Source organism: Felis catus, chromosome A2 (assembly GCF_018350175.1).
Source record: "Felis catus isolate Fca126 chromosome A2, F.catus_Fca126_mat1.0, whole genome shotgun sequence".
Classification (NCBI taxonomy): Eukaryota; Metazoa; Chordata; class Mammalia; order Carnivora; family Felidae; genus Felis; species Felis catus.
The window spans coordinates 161,669,263-161,692,316 of NC_058369.1; the positions used below are offsets into that span (position 1 = coordinate 161,669,263).

General features: G+C 55.7%; 3 protein-coding genes across 20 annotated transcripts in view; 2 read left to right on the forward strand and 1 right to left on the reverse strand.

Moving 5' to 3' along the window:
• The window catches only part of CUL1 (cullin 1), a 105,140-nt gene extending 94,359 nt beyond the window's left edge, over window positions 1-10,781 (forward strand). For 5 of the 7 annotated variants that reach the window (XM_023250691.2, XM_045052947.1, XM_023250690.2 and 2 more), the window contains exons 14-22: window positions 1,137-1,254; window positions 2,385-2,461; window positions 2,891-3,022; window positions 3,889-3,993; window positions 7,640-7,687; window positions 7,767-7,849; window positions 8,343-8,448; window positions 9,027-9,140; window positions 10,257-10,781. In XM_023250691.2, the coding sequence (XP_023106459.1) occupies window positions 1,137-1,254; window positions 2,385-2,461; window positions 2,891-3,022; window positions 3,889-3,993; window positions 7,640-7,687; window positions 7,767-7,849; window positions 8,343-8,448; window positions 9,027-9,140; window positions 10,257-10,337 (864 nt within the window). In that variant the 3' untranslated portion in view covers window positions 10,338-10,781. The remainder of the gene's footprint in view (window positions 1-1,136; window positions 1,255-2,384; window positions 2,462-2,890; window positions 3,023-3,888; window positions 3,994-7,639; window positions 7,688-7,766; window positions 7,850-8,342; window positions 8,449-9,026; window positions 9,141-10,256) is intronic. The other 2 variants (XM_023250692.2, XM_045052945.1) reach the window with 1 other exon arrangement.
• Window positions 10,782-11,074: 293 nt separating this feature from the next.
• Window positions 11,075-20,692, forward strand: LOC109497680. 3 transcript variants are annotated; one of them, XM_045052958.1, is made up of 4 exons: window positions 11,075-11,206; window positions 12,507-12,659; window positions 16,156-16,250; window positions 18,586-20,692. In XM_045052958.1, exons 2-4 carry the CDS (start codon window positions 12,509-12,511, stop codon window positions 18,901-18,903), a joined length of 564 nt encoding a protein of 187 aa, XP_044908893.1. In that variant the 5' UTR covers window positions 11,075-11,206; window positions 12,507-12,508; the 3' UTR covers window positions 18,904-20,692. The 3 variants fall into 3 exon arrangements, with proteins under 3 accessions (XP_044908893.1, XP_019681537.1, XP_019681538.1); XM_019825978.3 differs by lacking the exon at window positions 11,075-11,206 and adding an exon at window positions 11,518-11,650; XM_019825979.3 differs by lacking the exons at window positions 11,075-11,206; window positions 16,156-16,250 and adding an exon at window positions 11,518-11,650.
• The window catches only part of EZH2 (enhancer of zeste 2 polycomb repressive complex 2 subunit), a 65,910-nt gene continuing 58,194 nt past the window's right edge, over window positions 15,339-23,054 (reverse strand). For all 10 annotated transcript variants that reach the window (XM_045052950.1, XM_045052949.1, XM_045052948.1 and 7 more), the window contains 8 exons: window positions 22,776-22,816; window positions 22,201-22,326; window positions 21,067-21,245; window positions 19,786-19,881; window positions 19,062-19,143; window positions 18,333-18,413; window positions 18,090-18,174; window positions 15,339-15,668 (listed from right to left, as the gene is read on the reverse strand). In XM_045052950.1, coding sequence (XP_044908885.1) covers window positions 15,608-15,668; window positions 18,090-18,174; window positions 18,333-18,413; window positions 19,062-19,143; window positions 19,786-19,881; window positions 21,067-21,245; window positions 22,201-22,326; window positions 22,776-22,816 — 751 coding nt within the window. In that variant the 3' untranslated portion in view covers window positions 15,339-15,607. The remainder of the gene's footprint in view (window positions 15,669-18,089; window positions 18,175-18,332; window positions 18,414-19,061; window positions 19,144-19,785; window positions 19,882-21,066; window positions 21,246-22,200; window positions 22,327-22,775; window positions 22,817-23,054) is intronic.

Below are 23,054 nucleotides of genomic sequence, written 5' to 3' on the forward strand. Positions count from 1 at the left end.
TCATTTCCAGAAAAAAAAAGTTTTTAAATCGCTGTGAAAGATTTTCATTGTCCCAGGTTGTCGTCAGTGGTCTGTAGCTAATGGAGTTCAAACGGCACGGGCTGTCCTGGGCCCCGCATGCTTTGCTGACCATCCGCCCTGCCCTCGGGGGCCCCTCGGTTCCGTTGGCCGGGCTGTGCCGCACTGGCCACCGGAGCACCAGCTGGTTCCCACCCCCCCACCCCACCCCACCCCACCCCCCCGTCTCCCCCCAAACTGCTCCAGTGGCTAGCCCACACGTGTGTTGGGTCGACTTTGAGTTGGCGGGTGTGTTGTTTTGCTCCGGGTTTAGTTCACATCCTCAGTGGTCGCATCCTCAGGAGGACAGAAGGCATCGGACTCCACCGTTGAGCACCCGTTTTGTCATTCAGCCACCTCTGCCCTCTGCCTGCTCTTGTTTCGGTGCCTCCTGGCCTGCCAGGCGCTGTCACGTGTCTGAGACCTGAAATTACTGTTGTGTGGGTAGCTAATTCTGCTCAAGCTGCCGTAACAAAATACCACAGACTAGAGGCTGGAACCACCCAGGTCTATCCTCCCAGTTCTGGAGGCAGGGAAGACCAAGGTCGAGGGGCCGGCTGAGTCCGTTTCTGGTGAGGACTCTCTTCCCAACCTGGTGACGGCCACCTTCTCACCGTGTCCTCACGTGGCAGGCAGAGAGCGCGCCAGTCCCTTGTTACACGGGCGCTAATCCCATCACGAGGATCCCATCCTGTGACTCCATCTAAACGTAATCATTTCCTCATGACCCCGCCTCCAGATACCATCACACTGGGGGTTAGGGCTTTAGCACCGGAGTTTGGGGGGGCACACGTGTCAGCTGATAACAGTGGGTAAGAGTAGTAAACAAAGTATGTCCTCCTCGCATTCCGTTAGAGATCCTTGCTCTTAGGTGCTCAGATGATACTTACTGTGTGAATAGTAGCCTACTGGTTTGCATCTGCACATACTGATGCTGTGAGATGTGGTTCAGTGTCCCTAGCTTCAGTAGTCATTTTCTACGGTTAAGCCTATGTCGTGTGTGATTTCCATCAGATTCCCTTATATACACTTCTGTTTCTAATAGCAATTAATGAGACGGTTGTCTGGGTTCATTTCAGCAAGCTTGTGGTTTTGAATATACCTCTAAACTTCAGCGGATGTTTCAAGACATTGGTGTGAGCAAAGATTTGAATGAGCAGTTCAAAAAGCACCTGACGAACTCAGAACCGCTAGACTGTGAGTACACACGTGTCTATGAGCCGCTTTACAGGCAGTGTTCTTCGGGAAGTCCGTGCCCTATGTGGCAGGCGACAGAGATGACAGAGTGTTACGTGAGGGTGGTCGCTGCTTTATCAGGGATTCAGGGACGGACAGACAGCAAGTGCCACCTCCCAGATGGTCTTCCTGAGTCGCGTGTGAGCCTAGGAGATGACCGGCCTCTCCCAGGGGACCCAGGGCTGAGCCCTGGGCTTTTCCACTTGCTGGTGTGGCCACCCCCCCCCCCCCCCCCCCCCCCGGATATCTGCCAGCCCAGGGCTCCACATGGTTTAATACTTCATAAATTTCTTTAACCTTAGTTGGGATCAGTTCTTGCCTTTTTTTTTTTTTTTTTTTGGTGAATTATAAGAGACTGACTTGATGTATAGATTACAGAGTCAAACTAACCAAAGACTCCATGGCTCCCGATCGCTACGGTGCCAGGACTCGCTCCCAGGGCCACGCCCGCCCCCCCCCCCCCCCCCCGTCAGGTCCGCTCTGGGGGATGTTGGCAGACGATGCAGACATCATTACTTGTTAATGTTGTCTTTTCACATGAAAAATGGGAATTTCATTTCTCCCCAAAGCTGAAGCGCTATTCCATTGTTAAACTTGGCAATTCTGCCAGTGAGCTCGTCAGCTATTGGTACTGATGAGACTTCTGTTCTGATTTAGTTTGTGTTACGTGTAGTGTTGGGGGGGCGGTGGTGTCGGCAGTAGTGGGCGTACAGGAAACACACCGAAGGTAGCTGTTCACGTCTGGGGATTTTGCTTCCTGAGTTGCGGCTGCTGCGGTGTCCGTGCCCGGCGAGCTGGGGGCGCCTGAGCGGACCCCAGGCCGGCAGGGCGCTGACGCACAGGAAGCGGGGCGGGCATCTGATGTCGTAGCTCTGAGGAAAAGAGTTTCTGGCTCTTTGACCTTTCACTAATTTTCACGGAGTAAAATCATTTAACTGAAATACATCCGGTTCTTAATTTCCTACTGAAGCAGAGTGTTTTCATTCGGTGTGTTTCTTTTAATACGAAGCAGTCCACGTTTATTTGAACGGCAGCATCTTTCAGTGTGTGGGACTGACTAACCATGTTCCTGCCTTTTCACCCCGCCTCAGTGGACTTCAGCATCCAGGTGCTAAGCTCCGGGTCGTGGCCCTTCCAGCAGTCCTGCACGTTCGCCTTGCCGTCAGAGGTGAGGGCGGCTCCGTCTCGTGTTCTGCTAGTGCCCGGCGGAACGCAAAGGGCGGCCTTGGCCGCGAGCCCACGGCGAGTGCGCGGCGGGCAGGGCGGGGTGTCCGGAGGCCGGCCTCCTCCGCGCCAGCCCACGCGGCCCGCGAGCTGGCTCACGGACACGGAGCCTCGTCGGTGCTCTGCCGAACCCCGTGGCGGTGGCCGCCTGCCTGACCGTCAGAGCGCGTTTCCGCGTTCTCCTCTCGTGCCTCAGCCAGTGTGCCTCGCGAGAGTCACACCCCCCACCCCCACCCCCACCCCCCGCCGCTCGGGTTTCACGTTTATGTAGTGAGCGTTTTGTACCGTACGTTTGGAGGTGTGTTTATGTGGAAGTGCTGACTACGGACTGGGGTGAGATACGTATTCCACACAATGCTGTCCTTTTATCCAGCTGGAACGCAGTTATCAGCGATTCACAGCTTTTTACGCTAGCCGTCACAGTGGCAGAAAACTGACCTGGCTGTATCAGCTGTCCAAAGGAGAATTGGTAACCAACTGCTTCAAAAATCGATACACTTTGCAGGTAAGATCACCCTCTGTTCCGGAATATATTTTTTTAGTCTAAATGAGGATAAGACAAGTTGTAGAAATCGGAATCCAGTGATTCGTGCGTCAGAATCTAGAGTCGGGCTTCCGGCAAAGTGCGGTTCTCAGAGTCAGAGGAGGTCGGACGCTTTCCCGCTGAGGGGCAGGTGATGCGCCGATGCCTCAGTTTTCTTCTCCATAAAACGGGGGTGCCAGTGCTTATACCTTGGAAGTGACCTGAGGATTAAGTAAAATAATGTGTTTAATAAGCATTTGGCACAGATCCTGCCCGATGCACACCGCGTAGCTCAAAAAGCCAGAGTTTCCTGTACTGAATTACGACGATAGCCCTTTTCCTTTGGCAAAGCAGTTTCCTGCTAATATTGACCCTCGGTGCTCTCGGCAGCACCGACTACTAAGTGATAAGAACTGCATGACTCCCATTTCAGTTCTACGGGAGAGGCTGAGGCCTGGGGTAACTGGAGCGGCCTCCTCGCGATCCCGGTGTATATGTGGCAGAGGGAAGATGTCCGTTAGGGTCTCTTCCCCTAAAGAGGATTTGTGTGTTTTATGCGTGCTTATGTAAATGAGTGTGGATGCATAAATAGCGTGTATTTGCGTAGACAAAACGTCTTAGAAGAAAGTTCCAAATTATTTTAACCTTCGAAAGGTGGTAAGTGACGTCTTTCAGGAGAGCGGTACATCGCGGTGGAGCTGTGACACTTTGTGTTCTCTTTTAAATAGACATGCTGTTGTGCGTGTTTTGCAAGAATTTGTTTCATACGTAACTTCTTCAGCCTTCAGCTGTGTATTTTTGGAGGCTTTTCCACGCATTTAAATTCCGTTTCTCTTTCTCTTATATGGGGGGCCTCGAAGGCATCCACCTTCCAGATGGCGATCCTGCTTCAGTACAACACGGAAGACGCGTATGCTGTGCAGCAGCTGACTGACAGCACTCAGATCAAAATGGTACCTTCCCGTTACTTGGCCCCTGTGACGTGTCCAGTTCCCGTCTCCTCTTGTGAGCATTGAAGGGAGGGGGTGGGGAGACGGCGCGGAGGTCTCTGATTTCACACGGATGACATGACCTGCTTTCGCACGTTCGTTTAACCCAGCGTTAACCCTCTTCCCAGCTAAGCTTTTCCTTGGAGGCTTAAACGTCACTTGATTACAGTGTCTTTCTTCCTGTTTATTGGCCGTATTTTTTATTGCGCTGTATTTCACGTACATAAAATTCAGCATCTTAAAGTAGACAGTTGAGTGTTTATTCACAAGGTCGTACAGCCACCATCGCTGTCTCGATTCCCGAACACGCCTGTCATCCCAAAAAGAGACCCATTAGTCGTTAGCAGGAACTACCCTCTGCTCCTCTCCTCAGCCGCTGAGCCCCATTAACTTACTTCCTGTCTCTCCGGATTTGCCCGCTCTGGGCTCTTCACGATAATGGCGTCAGAGTGTGTGTGCCTTTGACTTGGCATGTTTCCAGGGTTTCTCCACGTGATGGCGTGTATGTTTCATTCTGTTACTGGCTGAAATACGTTCTAGCGTCTGCGTGGACCACGTTATGTTGACCCCCTCATCAGTTGGTGGGCCTTGGGGTTGTTTCTACGTGTGGTTATTGGGAATAACAATGCTCTGTGCGTTCATATGCGCGTCTCTGCAAGAACCTGTTTTCAGTTTTCTTGGGTGGATGCCAAGGACTGGAACGTTCGAGTCGTGACAGATTTAACTTCCGAGCCACTGCCAGGCACCAGTTCACGTGCACACCACCAGCAGCATGGGAGGGCCCCCCGACCCTGGCTTCCTTTCTTTACGGCTATTATGGCCTAGTGGGTATGACGTAATACCTCGTTGGTAGTTTGATTTGCATTTCTCCGACAGCTGATGACGTGTCTTTTCGTGTTCTTCCTGGCCGTTTATATCTATTCTTTGGAGAGATGTCTATTCAGACGCTCTGCCCATGCCCATTTTTTATTTGGGTTGCCCTTACCGTTGAGTTGTAAGAATTCCTTATATATTGTGTACCCAGAGCCCCTTTTTCTTTTGTCGCGCATGTCTTTAGGGTCAGGGCTAAGGACCCGGGGCCTGATTCAGGGTTAGAGACGTCTTTCCCCGTTGATTGGGACTGCCCTGTTGAAAATCAGATGGCCGTAGGTGAATGGGCCAATTTCTGGATTCTTCGTTCTTTTCCGGTGATCTGTAGTTCTTTAATCCACAGTGCCTTGTTTGCGGTTATTTTGTAGCAAGTTTTGAAACAGAGACCTCCAGCTTTGTTCTTTGTCAAAATTGTGTTGGCTCCTCTGGGTCTCTTGCATTTCCATGTGAATTTCAGAATTAGCTGGTCTGTGTCCAAAAGAAGGCAGCTGTTGCTGTGGTAGAGACGCATCAAAGCTTTGGGCTGCTTTGGGGGGTGTCCCCGTCCTGCCAGCGGGGGCCTTCCAGTCCGTGGCGTGAGCGGCTTTCTCTTTATGTAGGTTGTGTTTCATTCCTCTCACGTGTTTCAGTTTTGAGTGTGTAAGCCTAAACTTTGGTTAAATTTATTCCTAAGTGTTGTGTTTGGTACTTTTGGAAACGGAATTGTTCATTTCTGGATATGGAAATTGATTATTGCGTATTGATTTTACATGTTGCAACCTGGCTGAACTTTTTTTTTTTTTTTTTTTTTTTGAGGCTTCTTTAGGGGTTTCACAGTATCATGTCATCTGCAGATACAGCTAGTTTTACTTCTTCCTTTCCCTGTTTGGATGCCTTTTATTTTTTCTTCTTGCCTGATTGTTCTGGCTGGAATTTCCCACGCAGTGTTGACTAGAGGTGGTGAGAACAGGCACCCTTGTCTTGTTCCTGACCTTGGGGGAAAACTTCAGTTTGTTACTATTAAGGGTGACAATCGCTGTAGGTTTTTCTTAGATTACCTTTATTAAAGAAGTTCCCTTCTAGTCTTGTTTTTTTAATCTTTCCATGATGAAAGAGTGTTGCATTTTGTTCAACTGCTTTTGCTGCTCTATCGAGATAAAAATATGCTTTTTGTCTGTTAATATGGTACATTATAGTCATTGTTTTTCTTACGTCGCCACCCTTGCCTTCTTGGGGTAAACCCCACTTGGGCATGTATATGATATTCTTTATGTGCTGGGCTTGGTTTGCTAGTATTTTCTTGAGGAAGTTTACATCTACATTCGTAGGAGTGTTACTGGTCTGTTCTCTTGGGATGTTTTTGTCTGGTTTTGCTGACAGAGTAACACTGGCCTTATTGAATGTCACTTAGGGAAGTATTTATTTTTTAAGTGTGTTTATTTATTTTGAGAGAGAGCAAGCAGGGAAGGGTCAGAGGAGAGGGAGAAGCCCAAGCAGGCTCCAGGGTGCCAGCGCAGAGCCCGATGTGGGGGCTCAAACTCACGAACCGTGAGATCATGACCTGAGCCGAAACCCAGAGCCAGACAGCAGAGCGACTGAGCCACCCAGGGGCCTCAGGAAAGTGTTTAATTTTTGATGATGCTTCAAGTCAATCCAGAGTACATCTTCAAATTCTAATGACAGAGTGAATTTGCCCCTGTGTGTGTAAGAGTCTGTCTCATCTCGTCAGGAGGGCTGGACTCAGGTGGAGGCTCAGGCCGCCCTCGGCCCCTCCCCACGGGGCTGACAGGGCCATTGGCCTTGGCCTCCGAGCTCAGCACTCCCGTCAGGTCAGGCTCGGAAGTGCGGCCTCTGGTGGCGGCGCCGTGGATGCGGCCGGCAGTGCCCCAGACCTGTGAATCTGAGCTGGTCACGTGACCAGAATGGGTGTCCGTGAAGGGCGGGGGGTGTTCCGTGCGCCGGGGTAGGAGGTATGGGGTGCGTCCGGGGGACTGAAGTTGGGCAGGTGGTGGTGTCCACGTCACGGGGTCGCAGAGTTGGAGGAGGAGGAGGCCGAGACCCGCCACCTGCGTTTACAGGCGAGGAATCGGCCGGTGGCCCCGCGTGGCGCCTGGGGCTCCCCGCAGGAGGTGGAGGACGGGGTCGCCACCGCCGAGTCCCTCGCGTCCATGAGCAGCGTCCTCTGCCGTCGTGCGGGAGCCCTCGGACGTTGCTTTTGTGGTGACCGTGTCCAGGATGGACGGATAGGTTCCTGTAGTGATGAGATCAGCGTGGCTTCTAACGTTTGTAACCGCATCGGCAGTTTTTACCACGAGGTGGTCAGAGCCACAGAGGGGTTGGCTTCCCTTTGACGAGTAGGCGCTGGCGGTAGTGAACTTAGGGGACCTCCTAGTCACCACCTCCTTCTCCCTGGGTACATTCTCCTGTCTGGGGGGGGACTCCTGTGTTCCTGCCAAAAATCAACTATGAGGGGGCGCCTGGGTGGCTTGGTCGGTTATGCGTCCGACTTCAGCCAGGTCACGATCTCGCGGTCCGTGAGTTCGAGCCCGGCGTCGGGCTCTGTGCTGACAGCTCAGAGCCTGGAGCCCGTTTCAGATTCTGTGTCTCCCTCTCTCTCTGCCCCTCCCCTGTTCATGCTCTGTTTCTCTCTGTCTCAAAAAATAAATAAACGTTAAAAAAAAAAAAATCAACTATGAGGTCGAGTGTGTGTGTTTCGTGTTGCAAAGAAAAATGCAACTTACCTTTTTCTCTTCAATTGCAGGACATTTTGGCACAAGTCCTACAGATTTTATTGAAGTCGAAGTTACTGGTATGTCTGTGCACGTTCCGTGTTGAGCTAGACGAGAGCCTTTTCCTGAGATGATGTGGTAACAGCTGTTGTCCTGTAGGTTCTGGAAGACGAGAACGCGAACGTTGATGAGGTGGAATTGAAGCCAGACACCTTAATCAAATTGTATCTCGGTTATAAAAAGTAAGGAAAATCTGCCAGGTGGATGGTCCTGGACCACAGACTCGTCCCCTCGCGTCCCTGCGGACGGAGGCTGGGCACGGCGTGGGCCTCGGTCGTCTGCCGCTTGCCTCCGGTTCCGTGTCTGGCGGTTTCTCCACCGGGCAAGCGTCCCCTTAAATGGCTGGCCGGGGACCTTTGGGCCTCTGTCTGTCCCAGTGCCTCGAGTTTGTCTCATTTGACGAAATTTGGGAGAGCAGACGGAGGCACCGGCTCTCCCGTGACACAGGTGGCCTGTTACCGTCCAGGCAGGAAGCCACCGAGTGGCAGCGGCCTTGGGGCCTGCTGGGGGCCGAGCTTCTCACAGAGGTGGAAACTACCTCGGGGGGCGGGGGGGCCGGCCAGTGGGACGTGAGGACGGGGCTCGGGTAGCAGAGGCTTCTTAAAGGTCACACACAGGCCTTGAGCACCTGTCCTTTAAAGCGACAGCGATTGGTCTCCTCCGTTTTCCCGGCAGTAAAAAGTTAAGGGTTAACATCAACGTGCCGATGAAAACCGAACAGAAGCAGGAACAAGAGACCACACACAAAAATATCGAGGAGGACCGCAAGCTGCTGATTCAGGTGACTTGGGGCCCGCGCGGGGTGGCGACCCCTCACAGAGAGTGACGCCGCTCTGGTGCCCCGCGGGGTCGTGGGGTGGCTGGGACTTGGGAGCGGGTGCTGGGACGGTGACGGGCCCCGAGTGGAGCAGAGAAAGGAAGCGGATGGACGCAGAGAACGTGGCGAGTTCGCGTCCGACGGGGCAGGGGAGGGGGTCACAGCGAGGCAGCTTCTGCGGCTCTGCAGACTCGTGTTTTCTCCCCACCCCCCACCCCATGCTCTATATAAAAATGAATTTTTTAATTGACATCCAAGTTAGCCGATAGTGCAACAGTGATCTCGGGACGTGTTTTCTCATTTTTAAAACGCTCTGTAGTCGGGTGAAATTATTAAAACTGCCAAGGAGACCAAAGTATACCGTGTTTATTCTGTTAGAGTTGAAACACATAACCTGCCGTGCGTTTGTGACCGTGTGTGAAATCGCAGTCCTCTGCGCGGACACGGCCCTCGGCGGCCCGTTTGCTAGTTGTCCCGAATGTTCCAGAACGGTTGTAACCGTGACGTGTCCCGGTTTTTCTCCCCGGGTGACGGGTGACCAGGCGGCCATCGTGAGGATCATGAAGATGCGGAAGGTCTTGAAGCACCAGCAGCTGCTCGGAGAAGTGCTGACTCAGCTGTCCTCCAGGTTCAAGCCGCGGGTCCCAGTGATTAAGGTACAAGAGCCACACGGCAGAAGCTGCCCGTGTGTCGTTTTAGGAGAGCAAGGTGTAACGAAAATGAGGCCGACGGCCGTTGGCATATCCATACGTACTAGGTTTCTACAAAAGGAAATGGGCTTAAGCTTAAAACCTTTTATCGGGGGCGCCTGGGTGGCGCAGTCGGTTAAGCGTCCGACTTCAGCCAGGTCACGATCTTGCGGTCCGTGAGTTCGAGCCCCGCGTCAGGCTCTGGGCTGATGGCTCGGAGCCTGGAGCCTGTTTCTGATTCTGTGTTTCCCTCTCTCTCTGCCCCTCGCCCGTTCATGCTCTTTCTCTCTCTGTCCCAAAAAAAAAAAAAAAATCTGTTAAAACCTTTTATCGAAACACGTACACCGAGCGGTGCACGCGTCCTGAGTGTTTGGTTTGCTGATTTTCCCAGAGTAAATACACTTGTACACCAAGACCCAAATCGAGAGTTAGAAGGTGACCAGTGTTCCCGAAGCTTCCCCTCGCTGCCTCCCCCACATTGCCCCCTGTGGCCCGAATCTCGCTCCCACAGCAGTTCCGCCTCCCTCGGGACTCTGTGTAAACGACTTGTAGAGTTCCCGCTCGGCTGTGTCCCAGTTGTAGCCCGGCCACGGGGTGCTCCCCCTCGCTGTGTGAGCACTGGCTCCAGGGGCAGCCGCGGGCTTCTTCCAGGTAGCAAGTCCGAGGTGTCCTGAGACCGCTCGGGTCACCGGCAGCCGGTGCGGGGGCCCCGACAGTGGGGCACTGGCTTGTTCAGGAGTCCCCACCGCCCCCCAGTCCCTGCCGGTGATTCAGGACAGAGCGACCGCGAGGTTCCCGCCCCGTGGCCTCCGCAGCACCCGGCCCGGGCGGCCCGGCGCCTGGGGTGCTGGGAGGCTGTGGCCCCGTGCCGGCTCTAAAGACACTCGGTTGCCTCAGCGAGGCCGTTAAGGAGACGGGCACTGAGGGGACTCCATTCGGGGACGCGGTGGATGGGCTGAATTGCCCTGACTGGGCTCTCGGTGGTGAGGGGAGATCCCCGGTGAGGGTGGCCCATCTCTTCGGTAACATGTGTGGTTTTTTTCCTCCTGTCACGACTTCTCTCTTTTTTAAAATAATGCCCAGAAATGCATTGACATTCTGATCGAGAAGGAATATCTGGAGCGAGTTGATGGGGAAAAGGACACCTACAGTTACTTGGCTTAGCCCTTCCGGAAGGGTCTGCCTGTGCGAGCCGCAGCAGGTAGTTCCGGGCCGAGAGAAGAGCTCCATCCAGCTCGCAGCAGCCAGCCTGGCGCCGTCCGGACCTCCCTTTTTAAAACCGAGACCGAGGCTCCCACCGGCCGGTCTCAGACGAACATCAGAACTGCTCAGGATTGACACGTTTCAAGTCTGTAAATACGGACACCGACGCCATTTAACCTAATTTAAGAAGAGGGGCGTCGCGCCCCGAGGGCTGCATGCTACCGCATTTAAACCAGTCCATTGGCTGCGAGGCCGACGGCCGCCGTCCTCGGGCATCGGCGTTGGCAGCACCCCCTTTGAGAGCAAGTCTCACGGACCCACGTGTAGTCTGCTATGAAAAACCATTTGTATAGTGTGTTTCATTTTTTAATGTGTGAAAATAAAGAGAATTAAAGAATTTCCGTACAGGTCGCATTTGGTTTTGTTTCAAGTCTTACTGATGTCTACGTGTAAATAAAAGACGTAATGATTGTGCGGATTTATAATCCCGTGTCTTCCTGTAGTCTGACAGGCTGCATCCTGTGGATTGAGACTCGAAGCTCTTAAAACTTGAAGGCCTCTTACAGTCTTTTCCCCCAGACGCTCCTGCTCATTTCTAGGACTTGCCGCAGGGACTGGAAGGCAACCGCCTGTTGATTCTGTTTGACGCTTGGGAGGACCCGGTGGGTTAATCCTGACGTCCTCACGTGGTGGAGAAACTGAGGCCAGAGGAAGGGGCACGGCCCCAGCCTGGAGAGCCTGGCCCGGGACCTGGCCGCTCCCTCCTGGTTCCAGCCGGTTGTCTGCGCGCGGGGAGCAGCCGTTCGGGGCGAACTCGCCAGCTTTTCCTGGTAAGACCGCCCGGCCCCCAACCGAGGAGAGTGGCCAGGCCGGTGGCCCAAGGCAAGCACCCCGGGGTGGGTGGGCCACGCAGACGGAAGCTGTCGCTTCCAGGCGCCTCCTGGTAAGCGGAGGGGAGACCAGAGGCCTTGGGAGCGTGCCCTGCGCCCATCCGGTCGCGGGGGCCCCTCCGAGCTCTAGGCCGCGCTCCCCCGGCTGAGTCACTTGCTAGTGAGCCCCTTCCGCAGTCCCTTCCTGGCTGAGGGACAGACGAACCCGGGAGGTGGTGGTGGAGACTCTCCCTGGGCCCTGCTGCGTCGTCGTCCTCGCGAACCCCACCTGACACCTCATGGCCTCGAGCAAGCCCGCCCTGCGCCCACCCTGGGTCAGGGTCACAAGCCAAAGAAGTGAGAGGGAAGTTCTCCCAGTTCCCCGGAACAATCTGGGCCTGACAGGTTAGTTTAAAAAGTTACAAGTTGGGGGCGCCTGGGTGGCTCAGTTAAGCAGCTCTGGTCATGATCTCAGGGTCCGTGAGTTCGAGCCCGGCCTCGGGCTCTGTGCTGACAGCTCGGAGCCCAGAGCCCGCTTCGGATTCTGTGTGTCTCTCTCTCTGCCCCTCCCTCACTTGCACTTCATCTCTTCTCTCTCAAAAATTAAAAAAGTTACAGGCCAAACGGGTTAAAAGGTAGTAGCAGTGGAGACAGAGTTTGTCAGTTTCCACAGCATCTTCAGCTTTTCCAGTTTTACAGACACCACCCCAGCCCCCGCTTTGAAAACCAGGCAGAAAGCAGGACCCCCCGCCCCCCCGTGCGCACACCCACGGCACCCTCCCCCCGGCTCCTGGGGTGGCGGGCTCCCCGCGCACGCCGGCCTCCACCTCCCCACCCCCCCACCCCCCGCCCCCCACCCCCCACCTCCCACCGCCCCCCACCTCCCACCGCCGTGCCTTGACCCGCTCCAGGACACACGTGCTGCAACCACGGAGCCCCCCGTGTGAAGCTGTGTTGGAGCCCCGTTGAACGCGGGAAGCGACCTCAGGAGCCGGTGCCGGGTCTCTGGTCCCTCCGGGCTCGAGAGCACCCCTGGGTGTACGGCGGGACGCGCAGAGCGGCCGGCGAAGGGGCCCTGGGGGGCGGCCGAGTCCGGCGGCCCCCCACGTCCGCGCCCCGCCCCCGCCCCCCTCACGCCGGGCGTGTGCCGTCTGGCGGGGGGGGGGGGGGGTGCGGGGGCGGAGCCCCACGCGCTTTGCCTTCGTGTGTCCGCTGCCCTCCGGTTCCGGTGTGTGCTGATCCACCGCATGTCTCCTACCAGGAATGGACGAGCGAAAGCGCGGTCTTCGGAAGCTGCTTCCGGGGAGACACCCGGCCGTCGCGAAGGGCGCCGAGGAGAGAGAGGCCACCGGGCTGTCGGTCGAAGCACCACCCCCGCGTTCCAGGCTGCGCACCCAGGAGGGGGACGGACGAGGTAGGGCCGTGGTCCGCGGCCCGTGAGGGTAACGGGTTCGCCGGGGTTGGGGCCGCGGTCGGACGTGCCTGTGTAGACAGACCGCTGGCCCGTCGCTTGCCGGCGCCTTTGCGGGACAGCGGCCGGGAAGGTGGCGGGTACAGGCCCGAGCAGCACCGCCAAGGCGGGGGGGAGGGGCGGGGGGACACCAGTAGGTACAGGAACGGGCACCTGCGGCCTAAACGGTTTCTGTTCGCTAGACGTTAACTCACGTGGATTTGAGTCTACACAAAAAGGCAACAAATGTTGCCACGGCCTGAGCATCTCAAGGTGGTCGGTCTCCCTGCCGAACACCGGTATCTGACGTCCCTTTGAAAGAACTCGTGGTTTTACCGCCCGCGGACGAAAACCCAAACGTGCTTGCCGGTCTCTGCACTGCCCCTCCCTTCCGAAGGCCGCTGTTCCAGGAATCGCAGTAACGCGGCCGGCTGGGCGACTTCGTTTTATTCCCTGAACGTCAGCTTCCCGGCTCACGCCCTCGTCCGTGGCTGACCACACGCTGACTTGCCCCGAGTGAGTGTGGGCTCTTAAGCCACTTTATGGAGGTCCTGGTTCGTAAAAAGCTCTACCTACGCGATGTCTCAGACCGCTTCTGATACCCACCCTCCTGGAATTCTTTACCACAGGGGGCCGAGGTAGAAGCCAGCATTCGCAGCGATTTCCGTGTCCGTGAAGGGCTCAAAGCTCCTAGAGTTTTCAACCGAATACGCAGGTTCTTTGACAACGTTCACATGGGGAACCTGTCTCGATGACCTGTCTACGAGTGTAAGTCACACGATTCGTTGGTTCACGTGGGATTGACGGCCTCTTGGGCAGAGGTGGGAGCCAGGACTCGAGTCACCGAATGGATACTGTGAAGGCCGGAGCCTGAATGAACCAAGACGATACGGAAAAGCAAGCAGCTTCTAGATGGATCGTAGTCTGCACGCTTTTGTAAGAAACCACTAAATCCGGACCGGAAAGCATTTTGACAAACCGGTTACTCACGGTGCCCTCAGATTTGCCTGGGCGTCCGTCTGTGGGCAAGGGGCCACCGCCTCGACGTGGATGTTGGGACCGCCGTCACCGCCCTGGGGCACCTGCCTGGGGTTACGACCAGCGGCGGGGGGAAGAGGTCAAGAAGGGACCACAGAAATTGGCCGGCAGGGCCACCTGTTGTCATGTCAGGCTGTCGTCATCCGTTCCAGCATCGGATGTTCCTAAAGTGTCCGAAGCCTCTCTGTCCTGGTACAGCCGCTACCCACCTCCTAGTCCCCTCCGCCAGGGAGGCCCGCGTCTGCCTTCCTCTCTGTGGGGGGTACGGCAGTGGGGGAGGCACACGATTTTTAAAGTTAGTTCTTCCCCCACGTTTTGGCTTCGTTACTGGGTATTTGAATACGTCACATGTCTAGCCCTGTGCCCACCTGCGCGTTACAAAGGCGAATCTAAAGCCGACCGGATCGGACGTAAGGGGCCCTGGCGACTGGGTGCGTGGCTGGCGTTGGTGCCGAGAGAACCGGTGTAGAGAGGACACTGGAGACGGGCGTTTTGGATGCGGGCACAAGAAGCTCGCTGTGCTGTGCTCACAACTCCCTGCTCTCCACTAAAACAACTCTTGTCTCGGCCACAGATCCGGGTGTCTGGAGCGTCGAGCGAGAACCTCCCTGGACTCCAGTCTCCGCTCCCAGCTGTTCACACGCGGGGACGGGCTGGCGGCGGTCAACGCCAGGAAGGCTGTGGCCGGAAGAAGCTCCAGGCCTGTAGACCCCACTGGAGCGGTGGTCCCCGCGCTGTCCTCAACGGGCCCGCGTGTGACCACGGGGGGCGGGGGCTCCACTCACAGCGAGCGTCCGGGGCGGGACGTAGCAGTGACAGAGTCCGTCCGCGACGGCCCCCCCGAACGTGTGGCGCCACTTCCCGGACACGGGGGTTGGGAGACCGTCTGCCCCAGTGTCCTTCGGCACCAGACGTGGCAGAGAATGAAAGCGCGGCACGGGAGATTGGCGCGTCGGGCCAGGTTTTCTGGCCCCAAAGCGAAATGGCCAGTTAGCGCTCGAGTGAGGATCGGCGTTGCCAGGGCTGACGCGCCCACATGCGGCAGAGACCAGTCCCGTCGAGGTTTGCGTGGTTGGAAAGGGAAGATTTGATTAAGCTTCACACGAAATAGCATCACGCTGTGTAAATCCACAAAAATGTCCTCTAATTCCGGAAAAGGCAACTGGACCGTGTAGACCGATCACAGCTGTCATGACGAGTCCAAGGCAAGAGCCCCACTTCCGGGACACTTGGAGGGGTTTACCAGCCTTTCTTTAAGACCTGACACCGGTCTGGTTGTTACCCATCACCTTTCGTAGGCAGGAAGGCAATCTCCCCCCGCTATGGGATTTCCGAACGGCCACCTCGTCCAGCTCCATGATTGTCTACAGAGATCGAGGCTTCAAGGCTCCTGTGCGCCAGGCCGCTGGGACCCGCCCGCCCAGGCCCCAGGACGCCAGCTATCTTGTCATGTTATATGAAATGTTATATGAAATAATAACTGGGCAAGTTAATACAGGTAATAGCCTTTAAATCGGGACCCACAGAAAGACACCCCAGGATTTCAGGGTGAGTGTGCTGTCCCCTCCGCGGACAACTCGGTACGATCAATGACGACACCAGGGAGAAGTTCAAGTATTCTTTTATTCAAAGTTGAAAAATGTACCATACTGCATTATTGCAAAAATTCACTGGTACAAAACACTTTGCAGCTGGTGAGAAGGCAATAAAAAGTTGATTTTTAAACTCATTACTATAAATTATTCTTACAGTACTTTGCAAATTCAGAATTTCAAACTGCATTTTATTCTTCTAAATTGCCCACAGTACTCGAGGTTCCTGAAGCTAAGGCAGCTGTTCCAGAAAGGAGGAGGGGGGGGAGGAGGTAGCCGATGTCAAGGGATTTCCATTTCTCTCTCGATGCCCACGTACTTGAGGGCGTCGGCCTGGCTGTATCTGAAAGAGCATGAAAACGCCGTGACCCTCGAGCCAGCACGGGGGAGACCGGCCCCCACCTCGCCCCCCTCCCGCAGCGAGGGCAAACACTCGCTTCTACTCTGAGAACTGGACAAGCCTGTTGGAACGGCCCCCACCCCCTGCCATCCCGGCGGGCCGGAAAGGTGGGTCCGCGTCACCACGGCCGGCCCCGCACCAGACCAAACAGGAGCCCCAGCCTCTGCGTGAAGAACCTGGACCCAGGGGACGGGACGCCCAAAACGGAGCGCCGTGGCTGCCGCGACCTCCCCAGGGCAGGGGTCCACTGGGGACCTGTCGGATGTGGTGTATAGGCCACCGTAGTAAGTGGCGACACGTGGCCCGGTTTTGCCGCCGCCGCGCCCAAGAGCTGCTCTCCCCCGGGGGGCGCGTATTTGGCCACAGGATATAGTTTGCTCAACAGGCATCTGCTCGCATCTAAATACGTTCTCGGCAATTTACCCCGCAGAGCCTGACGCCGTGTCCCCACCACCGGGGGCTGCGTGTCCTCCGCTCCCTGACGGCCCGCGGGACTTCCCACAGAAAGGACCCGGAGGTGACCAGGTAGGACGCTGGCCACCAGTGCCTTAACCGTTAAAATACTAAACACATGACGCAGCGGGCGCTTCGGCCGTCGCAGGCAACGACATCGTTCTAACTGCGCTGGAGGGAAACAGAACCTCTGCCAACAGCGAGTGCGTAAGGCTGCGCGAAGGGCGAGGGTGAAAGTGGGCTTTCTCCGCTCTTCATCATACAGGCATACCTCGTTTTATTGCGCTTGGCAAACATTACTTGTTTTTGGCGAGGGCGGGGACTGAAGGTTTGTGGCAGCCTTACGGCCAACAGGCCGGTGCCATCTTTCCGTGTCTGGCACATTCGGCCATTCGTGCATTATTTCAAACCTTCTCATGAACATCAGGCCCGTTCAGGTGACCTGGAAGTGACTGCTGGCACTGTCACGGGGCATCTCGAACTGCACCCGTGGGGGGGGGGGGGGGGGTGTCTAACGGCTACACGTTGGTCTGCCTGGCCGCTCCCCTGCCCGGCCCTGCCCCCACCCCTCTCCCTCTGCTGGCAGGGGGTGGGAGGGGAGTCCCTGAGATGCACCAATATGGAAATGAGGCCAGTGAGCCATCCACTGGGGGCCCCTCAGTGTGCAAGTGAAAGGGAGAGTCGTGCGTCTCTCACTTTGAATAAAACAACTAGACGCGACTGAGCTCGGCGAGGAAGGCATTTTGAAAACCAAGATGGGCCAGAAGCTAGGTCTCGGGCATCAGTGAGCCACGTTGTGAAGGCGGAAGGAAAAGCTCGGGAAGGAAAAGAAAAGTGCTCCTCCGGGAACACACAGGTGCTAAGAAGGCAACACGGCCTCCCGCTCGTGTGGAGGGTTGCAGGGGTCTGGACGGAAGGTCGCATCCCCTGAGGCCAGAGCCTAGTCCGGAGCCAGGACCCGACTCTCTCTGACTCCGTGAAGGCGGAGAGAGGTGAGGCAGCTGCAGAGGAGAAGCCTGAAGCTGGCAGAGATGGGTCAGGAGGTTCCGGGAAAGGCGCCGTCTCCACAGCACAGAAGTGCAGGGCGAAGCGGCAGGCCGGCCGGAAGGCCCAGCGGCCAGAACGAATGCCGGGGGCCGCACGACACCCAACCCTTCGGTGGAGACACAACAGCCTTCTCCCGGAAGACGCCAGCCGGGCCGCCAGAGAGAAGTCCGTGCCCGGGGCTGACTCCCTCGTCGGGGGCTGACGCGGCAGTGACCTGGACCGGCAGCCGGGGCTCGGTGACCGTTCCGAAAACCCGAGGCCCCCCGCGAACGCCTGCGCTCTGTGAACGTACGACGAAGCCCATCGGTCTCCAGCACGGTCACTGAGCAGGGGATGCTGGCTGCTGAGTTCTGCTCAGCCAGAGATCCCTTTCAAGAGGGGGCAGCTCCCTGGCGGTGCACCCGGTCACATCCCAGAGCTCTGACGGAGACGGACGGGATGAGGGTCGTGCTCGTGCCTGCCGCCACCCCCGCCATCCTGCAGCCCGTGCCTCAGGCGGCCACCTCGGCCTTCGAGTCTAGTATTTAAGAAACACGGGTCACAAGGCGACTGAAAGCCACAAGGTTGAGCCACTGTTCTAGATGCCGTCACTGTCTGGCAAGCACCCCCCGGCAAGAGGATTGGGATTCGCTTTAGTGCAGGGGCCTGGAACCGAACCTGCGATAACGCTGAGGTATGCCTGTATTTTGAAAGTAAGCCTTACTTGTGTAACTTCCCCCCCACACCCCTGACAAATAATGACCAGAAATCAATCCCTCTAAGACCGGAAGATCCAACAAAGAGCTAAAAGCCAGGCTTTCCCCACAGCTCAGAGTCCAGGAAGAAAAAGCCCTCAGGTCACACTAGAAATACGCTGTTACCAACCTGTAATCAAAAAACAGCTCTTCACCAGTCTGGATGGCTCTCTTAGCAAAAATCCCTATCCTGTGATCGCCGTTAACCATCATAACTGGAAAGAGATACACACACTGGGGTCAGTGAGCTGGATGAGGACGGGCCCCAGGGAGGGTCTGACTTGGGCACATAATCCACCTCTGTCCCAGGGCTGTTCAAGTTCACTGTCTGAAAGGGGGTTCTGTTGGCAATCCTGGTCCCTCCAGCACCTACCTTTTGCATAGCAGTTTGGATTTACTGAATGATTTGCAAAACGAATCTTGTTACCCTTGCGGGTTGCATCCACCACAAAATCTGAAGAGAGAAAGAGAACCTAATGCAGTGAACAATTTCAGTCCGAAATCAGTAAACACGAAGTTACTACGGTTCTGGAGAAGCCACGGGCCAGGGTTGTTCAGGGCTGGCTTTTACGAAAAATGTGCATTCTTGATATGCCATTTCACCTTTTACTTTTTTTATTCGACAGCCTGCGGAACATGTTCGCAGAAAGACCTACTTGCTTCGGCGGAAAGTTACTCTGAAGGTATCGGGGGTGAGGGGCGCCCCCACCCCCCACGGCCTCACGTTCGCTGCCCCAAAACAGCGTCTGGAAAGCAGCTTCCTCATTCTCACAGACCTTCTGAGAACAAGCAGGGAAGTTCTGGGGATGCGTCCACCTTCAGGGCTCCCCACCCTTCCCAGGTCAGAGGCCCCGACGAGACCCGGCAGACTCCCCCCACCCCGCCGCCCAGGCCCCGGGGCAAACCCGCAGCACGTCTCCCAGCTGGAGCAGGCGCAGCACTAGCGGCCAGCGGCTCTGAACCATCCGGTTCAGCCTGGTGGCCTCGCCAACAGCCTGTTTCCGGGCGGGGAGAAGCGCCCGACGCTTGGAAGTGAGGCAGAGACGCTCCCTGCAGCCCCAAAAGGACCCCTGGCTCGCAGATGCCACCCCCTCAGACCTACCATTGTTCAAGTTGAACAGAAAGCTGCACATGTATTTGTCGTAGACTTTCCCTCTTCTGTCTGCTTCATCTTGAGAAATAATCTAAAAAGCAAGACGGTTGTGGATTAGGTGACCCAAGCTCGAAGGGGACTACAGACACTTTCCCACCTTCCTGACGCAACCCAACAGACGGTCCTACGGCTGGTTCCTCTCCTGCGTTCAGTCTACGTGCTGATGTTTCAGAACAGTGTTGACCCAGAAACACCAGTCCCACATCTAAAGGAATCGTGCCTGGAGACAGTGATTGATCGACCAAAAATACAAACGGGGGGCCGGGCGGGTGTTTCCAGCACGATGCCAGCCCAACGGGTCTTCTGTAACTCTGCGGCTACAAAAGTGTATAATCAATGACACTGTTGTTTCTAGGTCCTTATCAATCAGCCTCTGGACCGAGTAGGGCGGACTCTCCAGCACGAAACGAAGCTCTGGTTCTCCCCCTCGTCCCCAGATGCTAAATGCGAAATGTGACGAGGACCAAAGCAGCCTATGACCAGGCAGGCCAAGCCCACCGGCAGGAGTTAAGTCCAAGCTGAAAAGGCATTTTTTATGACTTCGTGGCTAACTGAACCCCACAGACCTACCCCGTGAAACCCCATCCCAGGCAAGGGCAAGTTACTACACACGACGCGAGTCCCCGCGGTCTGTACGTGCTGTCCCCCCGAGACCGGGTGAGCCCCGCCTTACCTCTCCACAGTACTCCGAGATGAATTCATTTTTCTGTACGGGATCTTTGATGAAAATCCCCCAGCCCGCCACGTCGGACGGCGCCAGCAGCAGGTGCTAGAGAAGAAAGCGCACAGCACCGACCGGTCAGCAAAGGAGGGCGAAGCCCGAGGGCGAGTTAATGCCCCGAGGACTCAGACCCGTCCTCACACAGCCACTGAGGCAGACGACGTCGGGAGGGCTCCACCGAGGGGCCGGCTCCCCGGTGCTGCCGGCAGCTCTCAGAAGCCACAAAAACAGTGGGCTTTTTTGGGTAAATAAAGCCATCTCTGGTAATGCCCTTACACGAACGAAACCCGGTTGGTAAAAAGTATGTTCTTTTCTGTTTGAGGAGCTAAAAGAAGCCACGTCCACGTGAGCAGGAAGGAGGCTGTCACGCAGTGGGGGCGATGAGATTCTTAGGGCTGAGAAGCGGTGCCGGCGGCCCTGTGACGATGACACGAACTGCCTAGAATACGACGGCCCAACCCCTGAAACCGTCACAGCCAAAAAAATAAAACAGCTGCCACCGCCCCGAACACAGTGTCTGGTGGGAGGGCCCTATGCCCAGCGGTGCGGCCTCAGTTACGGCACACGACCGCTCGCGACAGCTCCGTGACCGGAGCTGTGCGTGTCCTCCCACCCCGCCCCTCCCCCGCTTGCGCTCGCACTTTCACAAATAATAACCATTTCTAAAAAATATCAGCTGTCTGTAACTGAAGAAGCCCTTCATCTACCTACCCTAAAAACAGAAGATACAGAATTTCCCAGGTACGCGTTGTCAATTTCTTTTGTTCAGCAATAAACCTCCTGGTTGCTACGGTTAAAAGCACCCGCATGAAATTCCCGCTGTGTTGTTTTCAAGATTATTAAAGAAACTGGAACTATTTCCAGTGTGCAAAGTCCACTTTCTTTTCCACTCCGCACAGAAAAGAACCTTGGATATTATCTGAGAAAAACAAGTCTCTAGGTTCTGATAGGAAGGAACACCGTTTATTTACGTGGAGACCATCCAGTTCTAGAAACAACTAGCAGAATCCCGCTTATAAATCTGATGCCTTTCACAGCTGCTTGGCAGAATTGACTGGTTCAGGTGACAGCACTGTAAGGCATCCCGGACAGAACGGAGCAGCCTGCCTCCGGGCACATTCCCCAAAGAAAACCCAACCCTTCTCGGTCGGCCGAACCGTGTGATAATCGCTTCACCGTCGGCCCTTAAGAGCCGGGCAACCCCCAGCACCCGGGGGGGGGGACGAGCCCTACCTTCTTGGAGCCCCGCTGGATGCTACAGTTCTTGCAGGACACGTTTTTGCTGTCCCAGTGGTCGGCCGCACCACAGGTGAGGCAGAGGTCGGGGTCGCACTCGCGCACGGCCAGGTAGCACGGGCACTGCTTGGTGTTGCACTGGGCTTTGCAGCGGCAGCCGGGAAAGCGGTTCTGACCTTCGAGAGAGACGGTCCTGTCACCACCGCGTGGAGCCCTGCCTAACTCCTGTGACCCGCCCCTCCCGCCCTCCACCCCCCCCCCCCCGCCCGGACAGAAGAGGAAACACCAGGACACAAGTTACAGCGGTCACTACTGAGAACCACCACCCCGGGGCTCCTGCTTTTCCGCTTTTACTCGCCAAACGGCATGTGTACTTCAAAGCTCTCTGATGCCCTAAGTGTGAAGGAAAAACGTGGGCTAAAGATGAGCCACGGAGGGGTGCCTGAGGGGCTCGGTCGGCTGAGCGTCCGACTTCGGCTCAGGTCACGGTCTCACGGCTCATGAGTTCGAGACCCGCGTCGGGCTCTCCGCTGACGGCGCAGAACCTGCTTTGGATTCTGTCTCCCTCGTTCTCTCTCTGCTCCTCCCCCCGCTTAGGCGCGCACGCTCTCTCTCAAAAATAAACATTTAAAAACGAAAAAATAACAGTAGCAGCCATGGTTCGTAACCATTTTAAGAGTCCAGATTCTAGGTATTTCCCTGGAATCCGCACTGCCTGTGCAGTTTCACGACACGCGTGCAGTCAGGACGCTTATGCACACGTTCCTTTATGCTGAGTTCTAAATAACGCGGACGGTTTCTGGTAGCCAGAGTATCTGGGTAGCCAACTCTAGACGCCCTGTAACCTTACTATTCCATGCAGCCTTACTGCGATTTCATGTAAACAATCAAAGAACAGCTCCCGTATCAAACCCACTTTTGTCTAACCTGCCCACAGACACGCACCGGCCAGGAGACCGGCTGGCCACTAGCACGGAGCCCGTTACGGGGGCCCATAAATCCTCGTAGGATAAGTGGAGGCCCTAAAAAGGAAACCCCAAGCAAGAGCTGCCGTGTCCTTGCTTTGATTTGGTCGGCAATTCAACATGACTAAAGTCTCATGCAATTCATCAAAGCAAAACAAATACTTACACTCTGAACTACACTGACAAAACTTTTCACAAAAATTTTGTGCTATCACACAAGGGCACGAACTGTCACAAGGCTGACGCGGATGGTCACAGGGCTGGTAGTTGTAAACGTGGTTTGAGGAGCCATCTGCACAGAGAGAACAACGGCACACAGGTCACCCGGAGGTGTGGCGGGATCGATCGCACATAAAGAACGAGCAAATCTTCTGCGTTACACTCAAGGGCGGCAATTTTCCTCCCTGTATTTACGACGTGACACGTTTCTGTTTACAGAGCGATGGCAGATGTCACTTCCCATCCCCCAAGTGCTGGGGAAGTCCAGAGCACTACCCCCCACCCCCCAATCCCAGAGTCCTCCCGTCACTGACTGACTGACTGACTCCCTCCATCCGACCAGCTCTCCCTGCACCACGGGACTGACCGGAACTTCATCAACAGACATCCTCCATTTAAATGGGTTTAACGTACAGAAGTCAATTCTACCAGAATATTCCCCAACACTAATCCAGTTACTGTTCGGAAACAGATGAGTAGACCTTTTTAAGTTAATTGTAAGTTGAACGGAAAGATGCTAACCCTTTTTCAGCTGTATCTTTCTGCAGTGTGCAGCCCACAACCTGTAAAACACAGAAAACCAAGGTCGTCTTTGTGAAGCCAGGGAGTAGCCACCGCACAGATCCAACAGAAGCCGCTTCAGCGGGTCAGGGTGGGCCACGAACGTAGCTGTGCTTTGAATCCCAGTACGGCTGACCCTTGAACAACGCGCGGTGAGGGGTGCGAACCCCCCGCACCATCAAAAATCTGCATCTACCTTTTGACTCCCCCGAAACTTATAAGCCTTACGATACTAATTGG

What these genes read in the sequence shown, in the direction of transcription:
- LOC109497680 (XM_019825978.3), top strand. Translation starts at nt 11,545, where the DNA reads ATGGCCTCGAGCAAGCCCGCCCTGCGCCCACCCTGGGTCAGGGTCACA. An exon ending in GAACAATCTGGGCCTGACAG is followed by an intron (nt 11,651 to 12,506) that starts GTTAGTTTAAAA and finishes GTCTCCTACCAG; the next exon opens with GAATGGACGAGCGAAAGCGC. An exon ending in AAGGACCCGGAGGTGACCAG is followed by an intron (nt 16,251 to 18,585) that starts GTAGGACGCTGG and finishes TTTATTCGACAG; the next exon opens with CCTGCGGAACATGTTCGCAG.